Raw genomic sequence first — 17,463 nt, 5'->3', positions numbered from 1 at the left:
ACCCATCTTGGGATACTTGCTCACAATTTGTGAGGAACATACTAAATACGATACCATTTCTATTGTTCTTGCTATGTAACAAACCACTCTCAAAACTCAGTGGCATAAAACAACAATCTTATTGTCCTCATGGTTTCTGTGGATCAGGAATGTGGACAGAGCACAGCAGAAGTGGCTTGTTTACCTTCTCTGATGTCTGGGCCTCAGCTGGGAAGGCTTGAAGGCTGGGAATGACTTGATGGCTGGGGTTGCAGTCATCTAGAGGTGTCTTTGCAGTTGATGCTGGCTGTGGCTGGGACTTCAGTTGGGCTGTCAGCTGGAAAAAATACAGTGGCCTCTCCATGTAGTGTCTCTGTATGAGCTACTTTGGTTTTCCTCACAGCTTGGTGGTGGTGAAACTTTATCACTTTTTATCATCTAACCTAAGTCACATCTAAGTGAAGTCACACGGCATCACTTCTTCCAAAGTCACAAACCCACCCAGATTCTAGGGAAGAGAGTTTAGATTCCACTTCTCTACGAAAAGAGAACAGAAGTCATATTGTCAAAAAAAAAAAAAAAAAAAAACATGTGGAGTGGGAATTATTCTTTTGATCATCTCTGGAAAATATAATCTGTCTTAGATGAATGGTTCTACTGAATTTCTCTTTTGCCTGAACCTTGGAAAATTCTTCTTATGTCCCTCAATAGTTGAGATTCAAAAGCCAAATGAGTAAGGTATTGCTGTATTTGGGAGTCCAATAGGACAGCATTTCTGTAAAAGTTCCATCCGGAAAGATTGGGTGGATGATATGTAATCACCGGGAATATGAAAATCTCACAAGACAGAGAGTTAAAGAATAGAAACAAAACAATTTTGGAAAAACCGGAAGCAATGGAAACAGACCCTGCTTGGAGGAGCAATAGAGAAAAATGGGGGCAAAATGAAGACTGGGGAGAAATGGCAGATCAATAAAGGCCACAAAAGAAAAAAAAATAATTTCTGTGAAATATAAATAAACCTTGGGCAAAATTAACCAATCTTAATTTAGAAGCTGGCAGAAAACTTTTTTCAGTTAGGGAGGCCATTAAGTGAAATTATTTGTTGTTAACGTGTATTAACATTAAGCATTCTGTCATATTTGGGAGTGACAGCTCAAATGAGGATTAGACATAGACCATACTTCTTTTATTTCTTTCTTTTTCTTTTTTTTTTCTTTTTTTGAGACAGAGTCTTACTCTGTTGCCCAGGCTGGCACGATCTTAGTGGCAGTGGCACGATCTCGGCTCACTGCAACCTCCACCTCCTGGGTTCAAGCGATTCTGTTACCTCAGCCTCCCAAGTAGCTGGGACTACAGGCATGCGCTACCATGCCCAGCTAATGTGTGTGTGTGTGTGTGTGTGTGTGTGTGTGTGTATATATAATATATACATATATTTATATATAATATATATTTATATAAATAAATATATGTGTTTAAAATATATATAAATATATATATGTTTAAAATATATATATATATAAATATATATATATATTTTTTTAGTAGAGACGGGGTTTTGCCATGTTGGCCAGGCTAGTCTTGAACTCCTGACCTCAGGTGATCCGCCCGCCTCGGCCTCCCAAAAGGCTGGGATCTTACAGGCATGAGCCACTGCGCCTGGCCCTGACATGGACCATACTTCTAAGAGATAGTGATAGCTCAGAACTACACAGTAATCTACTATTATTACATCTTATATATCTGTTCATAGGTATAACACATTCATTATGTATTACACTAAGCTATTCTTGTTTATTTTTTAAAATGTTATATCTTTTACTTATTATGTTAAATATCCAGCCTCCTGATTAGTATGTGTTATCTCTGAATCTAGGTGATACTTCTTGGAGTTTGTCAAACTATTTAGTCATCACTACCTGGAACATTTTAGCACCAGGTGGCAGCAGAATCTGAGGCCTGTGATAAAATACTTGGGAGGGAACCAAATACCTAATTAAGAATTTACCTCAAACCTAAGGATAGTCTATAAGGAGAAGCAATTGTATTACTTTCTACTCCCCATGTTTAGATCTCTCTCTTTCTCTCTCTCTCTCTCTCATTTTAGTGAGTGATTATTCAAATTGAGCATACATCTTATTCCCCTCTCCACCAAACACTCACATATACTCTTGCAGACACAGAGAAGAACCAGTCAGCCAAGTGGACTATGCTGGAAGTTAGCCTCAGAAGAGCAAGAAGTAGGGTAGCCTAGCTCATAGACACCCAGCAGGATAAACCAAATTGGAATCTGTTAGGAAAATCCAGGGCCTAAAGAACAGAGATAAAGTTCAAACACTAATTCCAAAGGGCCAGAAGCAGAACCAAAGTCAGGCAGCAGAATGAAACAAAGAAGAGAGGTCAAGCAAGAGCCAGTAAGACTCTTGCTTTAACAGTGACCTGCCTTTAGCGGTCAGCAAGGGCATGTGTCTGGTTATTTTGAGCTGGCCTAGAGACCAAAGAAACTAGACTCAAGCTGTCTTCTTAAATGTATCCAAGTGTTGAACACATCACCTCTACAAAATTCTCCATTCTATATAGGCTGGCCAAAGAACGGAGGCCTGGCAACCCTTTGCTGGTTTTAACATGCTCTTGCTGGGTAATCCAAATTGGCTGTTTGCAAGCTTGAGGTGACTCCCTCATCAGATGTGAGTGTGAGTGCTAATCTAGTCTTGCCAGAAGACATGGTAGTGATTTGAGATGGCAGTTCCAATTTGCTCTTATTTAAGAAGCAATGCCTTAGTCACTTCAGATTTTGTTTGGCTAGAGCCTGATACTTAAGCTGTCAACCTGGATAGAGATGCATATTTTTTAAACACAAATACAAAATCATTTCAAAGTCCATTAAACAGATTTTTTTAGTTGGAGAGTAACTCAAAATTGCCAAGCTACTTTATTTTCTGATGCTTTCTTAATCGTGATATAGTTCCAAATAGTATTTTTCAATAATTATAATTTCAAAGCATTTTTTAAAGTGGGTGTTAGAGCTTTTAGGCATTTTCAATCCTTTTTTTCTAGTTGCTATAAAGGCCCAGGATTCATCCTTGGAACATGTATCAGACTCTCCAATTAGATATCATTATTTGAAGAATCCCTAAAAAGCTTTGAATGAAGTCTATTGTAATCTTTCTTTATTCTTGAAGCTTTCCACATAGCTGCATATTTCACTGCATGGCTGTAAAAATGTTTTCACGTCATACGTTTAAAGAAGAAATGGCAGTCTTTGTTCCAAGGAGTATTTCAGAAGATTTACAGGTGTTAACAGGTGGAAAGATTCTGGGTTTTGCTTTTAGGAAGAAAAGACCAACCGAGCGCGGTGGCTCACACCTGTAATCCCAGCACTTTGGCAGGCTGAGGCGGTTGGATCACTTGAGGTCAGGAGTTCAAGACCAGCCTGACCAACATGGTGAAACCCCATCTGTACTTAAAAAAAAAAAAAAAAAAATTTGCTGGCCATGGTGGTGGGCGCCTGTAATCCCAGCTACTCAGAGGCTGAGGCAGGAGAATTGCTTGAACCCAGAAGGCAGAGGTTGCAGTGAGCCAAGATCGTACCACTGCACTCCAACCTGGGCAACAGAGTGAGACTCTGTCTCAAAAAAACAAAACAAAACAAAAAAAACAGAAAAGACCTATTGTGGTCAGTAACAGCCTCTTGAGAAGTAGCTGTGCTTATATCTGTCTGGCCTTAGAAACCAAGAGGTGGACTGTCTCACAGAACAGGCATTTGTGGACAACTAGCAACAAGATGGAGTCAAAGTACACCATGGAGAAGGGTTGCTAGGTGCCCAAAGAGGCTTTGAAAGGGCAGTACCCTGGTGTGATCTCCATGTTCCAAGGGCTATATCTCAGGAACCTGATTTAGCAGCATAATGACAGTGGATCAATCTCTCCCTCTCTCCAACCCCCAGATGGACATCCATTAACAAGCTCTGATGTATAAATCAGGAAGTTCATCTATTAACTTATAACTGGGTCTTGGATCTTCCGGTAAGTATATATTTTTTTATCTATAGGCGGATCTACACAGAAAGCCAAATTACTATCAAAAGTCTGTTGCACATAAGCATAGACTCAGTACAAGGGAAGTTAGTGTTTCATTGCTTTATCTTGGATATAGCCCCATGTACATGTCTTAGTAAGGAACAAAGCAGATTAAATCCCTCTCATTTCTTTATGTAAACTTGGTCTAATAGCTTTTCTAGTTCTGACATTTTATATTTAATTTCACTTGATTTCCACTGTCTTCTGGTGCAAATGGAAGCATAACAGGAACTCAGAAGGGTCAGACAAACCACAAGAGCAGAGAACTGTGTCTCAAGATATATGAGGAAGAAGAAAGAGTGCCCTTAACTACTTTGCCTGACTTCAGATCTCTAGACACAGATAAATTATACCATCATGTGCAAGAAACACAGATAGTTTTAGGAATCCTCAGAGACATTTGGAGACATTATAGAGATGAGAAGAGGTGCTTGAACCCTAAAAACAAACAAACGTTCTGATTTTCTAAATAAAGAAATAATCTGAGCCAGAAAGGACAGCAAAGTAAGTCTCAGGCGAATCTCTGACATAGTTTAAGTAGATTACTGAGCACAGAAAAGAATGCAGTGATCTCCAGGAAGCAGCATGAGTTCAGTACAAATGCCTCAGCCATACCAGTTCACCATTTACTATTTACTTTTCAGACATATTTATTTGTTTGTCAGATTTAAGATTTGAGCCCATATTTAAATAATAAGATCAACTGGATGATATTTTCTTTCTTTGTTGCAAATCAGTTAATGTAGCAGCAATATTTGTTGATCAGAAGTCTGGGTTAAATCCTTTAATGAGTCCATCCCAACCAGGTGCCACATGTGCCACTCTGCCTTCTGTAGTAGAATTGGAAGGCAACATTTCAGTTCCAGTGAAACTATATTGCCTTTATTTGGAACATCTCTAAATTCCTCTTTCAGAATTTTCTTCTGAAGTTTACTTTTTATTTTCACAGGTAGAAAGTCACTGCCCTTTGGAGAATAGATGTTTACCTTTTCCAGAAACAGTCAGTTCTATCAGAAACAAAAAGAGATAAACTTTGATCACCTAGTCAGTTGAAGGATGGGGTAGAGGGAAAGAGGAATGCAAAGATTAGGGTATACATATAAACCAAAAAAAAATAAAAAAAACAACAATTTAGTTGTGGGTCTTGTAAATTGGCCCTAAAAGCAATCTCTAAAGAGAAATTTTTAATAGAGAAAAATGTCCTTAATACTTTCCAAATTCTTAAATATTATCTTGCTTTCAAATGTTTAAAAATGTAAGTTTAAAATGATAAGGCAGATTGAACACAGAAATACATACAGACTTCTCTATACCTTCCTTTCTTCTGATCTAGCAATGTAATCCAAGCATTATAAGTAACTTTTAGTTAAAGAACAGATTTCATTTCATTTCAAATGAATTTTTATATGTATGATTTTTAAAATCAGGATAGCAGATTTTATCTTCTAACGTTCTGATAGGCTATAAATCATAGCTCCTTTATTTAAACTTAAACAGAATTTTAAAAACACATGGGAACAAAGATTTAGGTAGTTTTAAGTTTGTATCTTTTGTTAAATTCTTTTGAAAGCAGAATTCAAACTTCAAATGCACAAATGTTGTTGCTGATAGGTTCACATCGTATTCAAGTGTTATGTTATACATGACTTTAACAGAATTTTAAGTTAGGAGATGAGCAGTAATGTTAGAAAGTAACATCTGTAACATTACTTTTCCAATATACCTCATCCATGCAAATGTCTCCTATGGACATTTCAAATAATCTTCAACAAAAGTTAACTAAATAAGAAATAAAAAATAAGAAATGATATTTATCTATTTATAATTAATCTTTTTCCTGATTTACAAAACTACATATAATTCAACAACATTTTATAAAAGCAAGGGAAGGACTAAAAATAAAGTGGATGTGGGAAAAATTAGCCAGGGCTGAAGCAGGGATTCCTATTCATTGTTTGAAGTCCTATGTACTTGGTTAAATTTAGCTTAGGCTTTCTACAGTCATTGCAAAGAAGGAAACAATCAGTTCCATTATTCACAAGTTTTTTGATGTCAGTGTGGCGATTCCTCAGGGATCTAGAACTAGAAATACCATTTGACCCAGCCATCCCATTACTGGGTATATACCCAAAGGACTATAAATCATGCTGCTATAAAGACACATGCACATGTATGTTTATTGCGGCACTATTCACAATAGCAAAGAGTTGGAACCAACCCAAATGTCCAACAACAATAGACTGGATTAAGAAAATGTGGCACATATACACCACGGAATACTATGCAGCCATAAAAAATGATGAGTTCGTGTCCTTTGTAGGGACATGGATGAAACTGGAAAACATCATTCTCAGTAAACTATCGCAAGGACAAAAAACCAAACACCGCATGTTCTCACTCATAGGTGGAAATTGAACAATGAGAACTCATGGACACAGGAAGGGGAACATCACACTCCGGGGACTGTTGTGGGGTTGGGGGAGTGGGGAGGGACAGCATTAGGAGATATACCTAATGCTAAATGATGAGTTAATGGGTGCAGGAAATCAACATGGTACATGGATACATATGTAACAAACCTGCACATTGTGCACATGTACCCTAAAACCTAAAGTATAATTAAAAAAAAAAAAAGTGCTATGTAGAGGGGTACAACACTCCAGGTTCTTGAAGGCTGGGGCTTGCAGAGCTCAATCATCTGCTAGCCAAAAATACTTCCTGGTGGTAAGCTGGTTGAAAGCTGAATTAAATACTGTATTTTGTCAGGAGGGCCTAAAATATGTCATTCCTCTGCTCTAAAACCTTCCAGTGGCTCTCCACTGCCTATACATTAACTATACATTTCTTGATCTGCTATTTGAAGCCATCCTCAAAACCAAGTCAAGGTGAGCTCCCTGAAGGCAGATAGCATTTCTTATTCAATATCGTATTACTAGCATTGTCACAGGTCTAGTGACAATGTAGGTGTCAACAGATGCTCAGAAACAACTCTTTTATACAGGGATTCTCAATCACCCAAGAAAATTGGCAGAAACCTCTCCAGTCCTCTTTTCTCTACCTGTAAGGCCTTCCCCTGCCAGCTCTGCCAGTTAAATGCTGGCCAATTTCTTCAAAATCGATAATAATATCTTCATCACCAATAATAGCTACAATAACATCACTTTGTATTTGTATTGTGCAGACACAAAGTGCAGACACAAGTGCAGACACAAAAAATCCAATTCTATTCTCATAATCAGCCTTGTTTTGTAGTCAGGGCAGGGATCATGGTCCTGGCTCCACAATGCAGAAACCACATCTTGTACAAGATCACATCCTTATTAAATGGGAGATAACATTTCCTCCTGATTTCCACAACAGGTTGTGGTCTCTTTCTCTTCTTCAAACCCTTGTGGCATTCAGTTTGGCATCTATTATCAAAATAACTCCATTCATTTTATATAGTCCTTTATAAAAAATGGTTTCTTATCCAAAATTCCTATTTTTTTGATTTTTACAATTCATTTGGAAAAAATTAATCCTCTCCTTACTGTGAGGACCCTGCTGCTTTCTCTGCTCTCTCTAAAAATATAAAAAGTGAAAGCTACTCAGTAGATTTCACCACCATCACTGCATTCATTTTATCATCTGCCAAGAACAATAGAAATTAACATTTTTAAGGTTCCCACTCTCTGGAAGGTTCTGGGATAATTTTTAAATAGATAATACTGCTTTATTTTACTTCTTTGCCCTTAGACTGTTAAATTTCACACACACACACACCCTGAAACGGCCCTAATCTGAAAATAAAGTTATGTACTCTCCTGCTCTATGGACACTTTGACCAATGGGGAAAGAGAAGAGGAGTACTGGTGATGAAAAGGAATTTAAATCCTTTCTGAAACTCCGCTACAGTGACTGATTTAAGAACCAAGTCTAGCTGGAATCCATCAGGGGGATCCAGAATGCATTGACAAGAGCTGCCAGTTAGGGGAATTTCTGGTGAAGACATCCTCAGGTAGGAAAAGACTCCAGCAGATAGATTTTGATAAGGAGACTCTTCATCCTTCACCTTGGTTCTGAGTGACAGCTCCAAGCCAGAAGAAGGCTGGAGAACAGAAGCAAACTGGAGGCCACCACCAGAAATCTTTTGGGTTTGAGGACTGGAAAGTCCCTGTGCTAAGATGCAGCACTACACAACTCCAGGGGGCACTCTTCACATGGCCCATACTGTGCACATGGCCTTGGAGTTATGCAACATGGGGTCCTCCTCATGGTATCTGGCCCTGTTCTCCCATTCCATTGACTGCATGTCACAGGGAACATCCATGTCGAGACCCTCAAGGGAACTGGGAACTTTCAAGCTTTCATTACTCATCTCATGATTTGGTGCTTGGCATTTTGATTTCAGTTCACTTTATGGCTTCCTTGAATAAGATTTTAAAGATGTCTATGACGGGGAGCACTGAGATTCTCTAGACATGCTAAGCAGGAACTCAAAGGTGAGTATCATGCCAATTGTGTGATTCCTCCCATAGCGTAACTCAGGCTCCTGATGGCAAAGATTTTTTTGGAAAAAAGGTCAACTTCATCCAGACTGTGTGATCTCCATTCTTTTAGCTATGTTTTTCTGTGAAAAGCATTACCTTTTGAGAAAAGCAAATTAGAAATTATTCTAACTTATATATGGGGCCCAGCAATAATTTCCCATCCACCCTTCAGGTTTGTAGTTCCCAAAACTGACTATACTTTAGAATTGTTTACAGAAAATATATTGACACCTGATTTCTACTCCAGGACAAGTAAGTCAAGATCTCTGAAGGTGGGGCCCAGGCAACTACATCTTTTTGGTTTTTTTTGAGACGGAGTCTCACACTGTCGTAGAACTGGAGTGCAATGGCGCGATCTCGGCTCACTGTAACCTCCACCTCCCAGGTTCAAGTGATTCTCCTGCTGAAGCCTCCGGAGTAGCTGGGATTATAGGTGCCCCCCAGCATGCCCGGCTAATTTTTTGTATTTTTGGTAGAGACGGGAGTTCACTATGTTGGCCAGGCTGTTCTCGAATTTCTGACCTCGTGATCCACCCGCCTCGGCCTCCCAAAGTGCTGGGAGCAACTACATCTTTTAAAAGGTTTCTAAGTGATTCGCTGTGCTGTCAGGGTGGTGACCCTGTGCCTTGGGTAGTTTTTTAATTCTTCCTCTAATCTCAGCCTCAGTGATAAATTGAGCTTCAGAAGGTTTGCTCAGCTGGAGAAACTCAGTTATGAAACTGGAGAGGACACTAATGAGAACACAAAGGCAATGAGACGAACAGGTCATTTAAAACAAACATTTATCAAGTGCCACATTCCCGGTCATGTACCAGGTGCTGGGAACACAAAATAATTATGACAAAGTCCCTGCCCTCAAAAAGTTTCTGCTCTAGCTGGAAAGACGGGTATGTGAATTACTATAACACAGAGCAAAATTAAATCAAGGTATTATGGGAGCACAGGCTGGGGAAATGAGGGAAGGTTTTGGAGGAGAAAATACATTTGAGGTAGGTCTTCAAGGAGGGATAAAGTTCTGATCAACGGAAAAGAGGCAGAGGCATTCCAAAGAGGTATAGCTTGAGCAAATGCATAGAGGCAAGAAAGTGGATGGGATATTGAAGAATTATAGGAACCTGGTTCAGAAAATAGCCTATGAGGCTGGAGGTTTTTATTTTTTAATTATTACTTTTAAAATTTTCTGTAGAGATGGGGTCTCATGTTGCCCAGGCTGGTCTCAAACTCCTGGACTCAAGCGATCCTCCTGCCTCAGCTTCCCAAAGTGCTTGGGTTACAGACGTGAGCCACTGCACCTGGTGAGGCTGGAGATTTAAATTTAAATGTGAAGCCAGGCACATTTGTGCTATAATCACACCTGTGAAAAGCCACTGCACTCCAGCCTGGGCAATATAGCGAGACCCTGTCTCTTAAAATGTTTTTGAAATTTAAAAAAAAATTGAGGAAGGCCTCGGAAGCCCCCATAAGTAATCTGTAGGTGTTATGAATTTGTGAGTCTATACGGTATGTGTCTTAGATGGAGAGAACACAACAAAGATAAAAACCAAATTGTGCCATGATAAGACCTGAAACAAATAGAAACATGATCAATATGAACTTTGATAAATACATCTGAGGTAGTTACTCATCCTGTTTTTGGGCAGCCTTCTCTGATTTTATGCTTTAGCACTTGTAGGCGCTAACTATGAGGCAGAAAGCTGCACAGACATGCCACTTAAATTATTCATCCTAAATCAAGTTGAGTTTCAGAGTCTCCTCTTGTTACTCCCACTACTCTGAGGGAGCTGGACACACCACTGTTGCATTTTTTTCTGTGCTTTTTACATATGTTCTCTCTGTTGAGAATGCTATTTCTTCCTTCTGTGATAATGCTCATGTACTGACTAAACTCTTAAGTTGCCAGCTCTGTGTGTCTTTCTATAGCATTTTTGTAGGGACAGCTAATCTAACAGTTATTAATTATACTGTATTTAGTAACATGTCTGTGTTCCCTCCCAGACTGTGAACCCTGGAAGACAGAAACAGGATCTTTTTAAACTTTCAATCACCAGGACTCAGCATAGTGGCTGACATGCTGGTGGTGCAGACTGAATGAGTGAATGAGAAAGCACTTACCAGATGTTGGAAAGATTTAAACTTACCAATTATGTCCTTTAATATTTAAGTACTGGGATTCAGGAAATTTTTTTCCATATTTAAAACCATTTGCTCAGGTTCAAAACACTTCTCTTCTGAAGTGTTCACTTATATAAGCAAAATGACAGTTGCTGAACCTATCAATTTATTTCCATGAAACAAGCAACATTTCTCTCTTTAGTACTAATCTGCCAAGGAAATATTAAAGTTAATGTATCTTTGGCTAGAAATATAAATATTACTCAAAAAGCTCCTAAAAACAACTGAAGCCTACAAAAGGGGAAAAAATCCCCTAAGGGATATGACAATAGAATTTGGGGCTTCCTGGGATAAGAGGAGAGAGGGTGGTGCTCTTTGTGAATTTTGACGATTTCCAATTCCTTAAATGTATTCCACTACTTGGGGGATTAAAAGGTTTACTGGTGAGAGTGTCAGTTGTCAAAGGACAGAGAATAGATTCTATAATCCTGTAAAAGAGAGCTCCGACAGCTTCTCCGACAGGAATCTTGAAATATTTGTTATCTCAGGAATAATTTTGCCCTATTGTTATACTTCCTTGGTTCTTTAACAATCCTGTTGCTCCCGGAAGAAATAACATGTTTAAGGAAATTAATTTTTGCACCATTGCTCCCGAATTCTATTTGTAAGGCACCTTGTCTATTACTCCGTGCATTTGTACTGGTTTTTGCCTCATGTATTTTGATGCTCTGTTGTCAGGTGTGTACACATTAAGGATTGTTTTGTCCTCTTGGAGAATTGAACCATTTATCATTAGGTAAGTGCTCTTCTTCATCCCTGGTAATTTTCCTTGTTCTGAAGTCTGCATTGACCGCAATTAATAGAGCTACTCCAGCTTTCTTTTGAATAGTGTTAGCATATATTATGGGTTGAATTGTGTCCCCTCCCCCAGATTTTTGTTGTTGAAGTTCTAACTCCCAATACCTCAGAATGTGACTTGTATATTTGGATACGGGGTCTTTAAAGAGGTATAAGATTAAAATAAGGTCATAAGAATGGGCCCTAATCCACTATGGTTAGTGTCCTTATATGAAGAGGAAATTCGGACACAGACATGAACAGAGGGAACTCTATATTCTACTCAAGAGGGAGAAGATGGCCATCTACAAGCCAAGGAGAGAGGCTAAGAACAGATCCTTCCTTCATGATCCTCAGAAAAAATAATTCTGCCAACACCTTGATCTCAGACTTCTAACCTCCAGATTGTGAGAACATAAATTTCCCTTGTTTAAGCCACCAATTTCTAGAACTTTGTTATGGAAGCCCTATCTAATGAATACAGCATGGTATCTCTTCCACCATTCCATTACTTTTAACCTACTTGTGTCTTTATAGAGTGAGTTTCTTGTAGACAACATATGGGTCTTGTTTTTTATTGTCTGACAACCACACTCACAAAAAATTGATATATTTGGACAATTCACACTTAAAGTGGCTATTGATGCATTTGGTTTAACATCTACATGTTCCTAATGTTTTCTACTCATTGCATTTGTTCTTTGTTTATTTTTGCTCCCCCTTCTTTTCTATCTTCTTTTGCATATCAATTACACTTCTTTTTGAATTTTTTAAGTAGTTGCCCTAGAGTTTCCAATATACATTCACAACTGATCTAAGTCCACTTTCAAGTAACAAAATGCCACTCTAGAGATAGTGCAGTTACCTTATTCCCAATTCCTCCCTCCCACCCCTTAAAGCATTTATGCCATTCATTTGACTTATCCATAAGCTATCATCACCCAATATATTGTTACTGTTATTACTTTTAAACAGAGAGCTGAAAGGTTTAAAGCACTGGAGGGACAACAGGACACATACCAAATTACTGTACTAAAATGTAGACTGATGGGTCAAAAAAACCAGAAAGTCCACATTATAAGGTAGTCATTTGGAGGAAGGAGGCATTAAATCTAGAAATTCTAGAAATATTAGGAGAGGCCATAGTTGGTATGAACATGGAAAGATGAGTATGATTTGGACATGCTCAGAGGGAAGAGCAATTGGTAGAGAATATCCCAGGTGGAAGGCACAGGATGGGACTGGGGAAAGGATTGGGATTAAAAAACACTGAGAATTTCAATTTGGTTAGAACTAAAGATGTGTGATGGAAAGTAATTGGAAATAAAGTTAGAAAATAAGGTTGGGCTCATGTGGAATTTCTATTAACTTGCATGTGTGTTCATCTATCATGTGATATTGACATTCATAATAATAATAACTAAGGTACTACAAAATCCAAAGTGCCTTGTAAACTGCTAAGGTAAAAATAACATTTAATATAATTTTAGTGCTGTTTGTTTACTGTGTTCTCATTGTAAGCATAGTGTAAAGCTCCATTTTTGAGGAAGAGTTAAGATGGTAAGGGATGTGAATAAGAGGAATTAAAGTCAGTGAACAAAGCAAAAATTACATAGTCAAAATTACCCTCGAAAATTCTTTACATTGCCCAAAAGGTTCATTAAGCATGACTTTATAAATACTATTTTATGCAGTAATTCTTAGGCACACTAAGTTGTAAGAATAACTAAACTAGCTAATCTAAAGAACAAAAAGGGGAAGAGGGAAAAAGGGAACGAAATTTATAAGCAGATTTCTGGGCATTTAAGCCACTCCATATATAAAATGATTATCAAATTCCTCTGTAGTGAATGGGAAAGCGTTTACTCATTTGGGTTTGCTATAAAGCCTCTTTAACCTTACTATATATATATGAACAGACTGTTTGGTGATGGTGTGTGTGGTGGCAGAGGACAATAAAGCAGACAGTGGTGAGGTTTAAGTACTAAAGTCAGTGGATTCATTATATAGATGTTTAAATTGATATATAAGATAGTAGAAACATGGGATTTTGTGTCTACAATAGTTAGAATTATCTAGATTGAAAGTAGAAGTTCATTTGAGCTAGTTAAAACAAAGAAAAATGAGGGATAGATTGGAGGGAGGTGGAGCCAGACACCTTCAATGAACATCTCCCCTCCAGGAATAGCAAATTGAAAAACTATCCACACAAGAAAGCCCCGTTGTAAGAACCAAAAATCAGGTGAGTGATCACAGTACCTGGTTTAAACAGCTTATCAAGAAAGGGCACTGAAGAGGGTAGGAAAGACAGTCTTGAATTGCTGACACCACACCTCCTCCATCCTCCAGCAGCAGCCGCGTGGTGAGGAGAGAGAACCTGTATGCCTGGAGGAGGAAGAGAACAGTGATTGTGAGACTTTGCATTGGAACTCAGTGCTGCCTGTCATAGTGGAAAGCAACACAAGAAAGAATTTAGCTGGTGCTAACAGAGGGAGCATTTAGACCAGCCCTAGCCAGAGGGGGATCATCCATCCCCAAAGTCAGAACCTGAGTTACAGCAAGCCACATGACCATGGGCTAAAGTGCTCTAGGACCCTAAATAAACGTGAAAGGCAGTCTAAGCAACAAGGACTACATTTCCTGGGCAAGTCCTGGTACTGTGCTGGACTCAGAGCCAGTGGACCTGGGGGGCACGTGACCTAGTGAGACGCCAGCTGGGGTGGCCAAGGGAGTGCTTGTGTCAAACCTCCCTTAACCCTGGGCAGCACAGCTTGCAGCTCCAAAAGAGACTCCTTCCTTCCACTTGAGGAGAGGAGAGAGAAGAGCAAAGAAGACTCTGTCTTGCAACTTGTATACCATCTCGGCCACAGTAGAACAGGGTACTAGGAAGAGTCCTGAAGCCCCAAAACCAGTCCTAGTTCCTGAACAACATTTCTAGACACTGTGGGCCAGAAGGGGACCCTCTGCCTTAAACTGAAGGACACAGTTATGGCAGGATTCATCTCTTGCTGACTAAAGAGCACTTGGGTCTTGAATAAACACCAGTGGCAGCAAGGCAGTACTTGTCACAGGACTTGGATGAGATTGAGTGCTATGCTAGCTTCAGGTGTGACCCAGCACATTCCCAGCTGTAGTGGCTATGGAGAGAGACTCCTTTGGTTTAACGAAAGGAGAGGGAAGAGTAAGCCTTGCAGCTAGCTTGGCCACAGTAAGGTAAAGCACCAAGTGGGCTCCTGGGGTCTCTGATTCCAGGACTTTGCTCCTGGATGGTACTTCTCAACTAACCCTGGGCCAGAGGGGAGCACACTGCCCTAAAGAGAGACCCAGGCCTGGCAGCATTCACTGCAAGCTGACTGAAGAGCCCTTGGACTTGTGTAAACCAAGCAGTACTTGCCATAGGCCTGGGGTGGTGGTGGCCATGGGGAGAGACTCCTTCTGCTTGAGGAAAGGAGAGATAAGAGTGGAAAGGACTTTGTCTTGTGGCTTAGGTGCTAGCTCAGCCACAGTAAAATAAAGCACTAAGGAGCTGCCTAAGGTTCCCAGCTCCAGGCCCTGGCTCCCAGATAGCATTTTTGGACCTGCCCTGGGCTGAGGGGAGCCTATAGTCCTGAAGGGAAGGACAGAAGGCTGGCTGGATTTGCCACCTGCTGGCTGAAGAGCCCTTGAGCCTTGAGTGAACACTGGCAGTAGCCAGGCAGTGGCTGCTGCAGGCCTTGGGCGAGACGTAGTGCTATGCTGGCTACAGGTATGACCCAGCACAGTCCCAGTGGTGGTGGTTATGGGGGTGCTTGTGTCACTCCTCCCCCAGATCCAGGCAGCTCATCATGGAGAGACTCCATTTATTTGGGATAAGTAAGAGATGTGAACAAGAGTCTGTGCCTGGTAATCCAGGGAATTCTCTCAGATCTTACCCAAGACCACCAAGGCAATACATCTACGAGTCTGCAAGAGTCACAGTATTACTGGGCTTAGGGTGGCCCCTAATGCAGATATGCTTACAGTGAACAGAGACTTACATCACAACACTCAATTCCCTCTGAATACCTGGAAATCCTTCCCAAGAAGGATAGGTACAAACAAGCCCAGACTGCAAAGACTACACCTAACTCTTCAACGCCCAGACATTACTGAATATCCACAAGCATCAAGACCATCAAGGAAAACATGACCTCACTAAACAACATAAATAAGGCACCAGTGACCAATTCTGGAGTGACAGAATTACATGAACATTCAGACAGAGAATTCAAAATAGCTCTTTTGAGGAAGTACAGCAAAATTCAAGATAACACAGAGAAGGAATTCAGAATCATATCAGATAAATTTAACAAGCAGATTCGAATAATTTTTAAAAACCAACCAGAAATTCTGAAGCTCAGAAATTCAACTGACATACTGAAGAAGGAATCAGAGTATCTCAACAACAGAACTGATCAAGCAGAAGAAAGAATGAGTGAGCCTGAAGATAGGCTACCTGAAAATACACAGTCACAGGAGACAAAATAAAAAAGAATAAAAAAGAATAAAGCATGCCTACAAGATCTAGAAAAAGCCTCAAAAGGGCAAATCTAAGAGTTACTGGCTTTAAAGAGAAGGTAGAGAGAGATTGGGGTAGAAATTTATTAAAAGGGATAATAACAGGGAACATTCCAAACCTGGAGAAAGATATCAGTATTTAAGCACAAGAAGATTATAGAACACCAAGCAGATTTAACCCAAAGAACACTACTTCAAAGCATTTAATAATCAAACTCTCAAAGGTGAAGGAAAGAAAGAACCTTAAAAGCAGCCAAAGAAAACAACCAAATAACATACAAAGGAGCTCCAATATGTCTGGCAGCAGACTTCTCAATGGAAACCTTACAGGTTTGACATGGCAGTACATATGGCGTGACAGAGTGGCATGACATATTTAAAGTAATGAAGAAAAAACTTTTATCCTAGAATAGTATATCCGGTAAAAATATACTTCAACCATGAGGAATAAATAGAGACTTTCCCAGAGAAACAAAAGCTGAGGGATTTCATCAACACCAAACTTGTCCTATAAGAAATGCTAAAGGGAGTCCTTCAATCTGAAAGAAAAGGATGTTAAGCAATAAGAAGTGATCTGAAGGTACAAAACTCACTGGTAATAATAAGTAAACAAACAAAAATGGAAGTTTTTTTCTTAAGACAGGGTCTAGCTTTGTTGCCCATCCAGCCTGCAGTGCAGTGGTGCTATTAATAACACAGCTCACTGCATCCTCAACTCCTGGGCTCAGGTGATCCTCTCACCTCAGCCTTCCAAGTAGCTGGGACCACAGGCTCATGCCACCGTGCCTGGCTTATTTTTTAAAAAATTTTTGTAGAGACAGGGTCTTGCCATGTTGCCCAGGCTAGTCTCAAACACATGGGCTCAAGGTGTTGAGACTGCCTGGGCAACATGGCCAAGACTGTCTTGGCCTTCCAAAGTGCTGGGGTTATAGGCATGAGCTACTGTGCCCAGCCAAACACACAATATCATAACACTGTAATTGTGGTATGGAAATTACTCATGTCTTGAGCAGAAATATTAAAATATGAACCTATCAAAAATAATAATTACAACAACTTTTCAAGACAGACACTGTAAGATATAAATAAGAACACCAAAAAGTTAAAAAGCAAGCAGTTAAAAGCGTAAAGTGAAGTTGAAGTGTAGAGTTTTTATTACTCTTTGCTTATTTGTTTGTTTTTACAACCAGTGTTTAGTTGTTATCAGCTTAAAATAATGGATTATAAGCTGTTATTTCCATGCCTCATGAGAACCTCAAATTTAAAAACCTACAGCAGATACACAAAAAGTAAAAAGCAAGAAATTGAAACATACCACCAGAGAAAATACTCTTCACAAAAGGAAGGAAGGGTGGAAGGGAGGGAGGAAAGAAAGCAGGCAGGCAGG

At 39.6% G+C, this 17,463-nt stretch overlaps 1 protein-coding gene across 4 annotated transcripts in view; it reads right to left on the bottom strand.

Annotated features, from left to right (window-relative positions):
- Positions 1 to 17,463, bottom strand: part of LOC134736184 (uncharacterized) — a 386,711-nt gene that overhangs the window by 360,912 nt on the left and 8,336 nt on the right. For all 4 annotated transcript variants that reach the window (XR_010120009.1, XR_010120011.1, XR_010120010.1 and 1 more), the window contains one exon: positions 13,800 to 13,925. Coding sequence is in view for 1 of the 4 variants with exons in the window: in XM_063636197.1 (XP_063492267.1) it covers positions 13,800 to 13,925 (126 nt within the window). In the remaining 3 variants the exon portion in view is untranslated. The remainder of the gene's footprint in view (positions 1 to 13,799; positions 13,926 to 17,463) is intronic.

Source organism: Symphalangus syndactylus, chromosome 3, assembly GCF_028878055.3.
Source record: "Symphalangus syndactylus isolate Jambi chromosome 3, NHGRI_mSymSyn1-v2.1_pri, whole genome shotgun sequence".
In the NCBI taxonomy this organism is placed as follows: domain Eukaryota; kingdom Metazoa; phylum Chordata; class Mammalia; order Primates; family Hylobatidae; genus Symphalangus; species Symphalangus syndactylus.
This window is presented reverse-complemented; position numbering and strand designations above follow the sequence as displayed.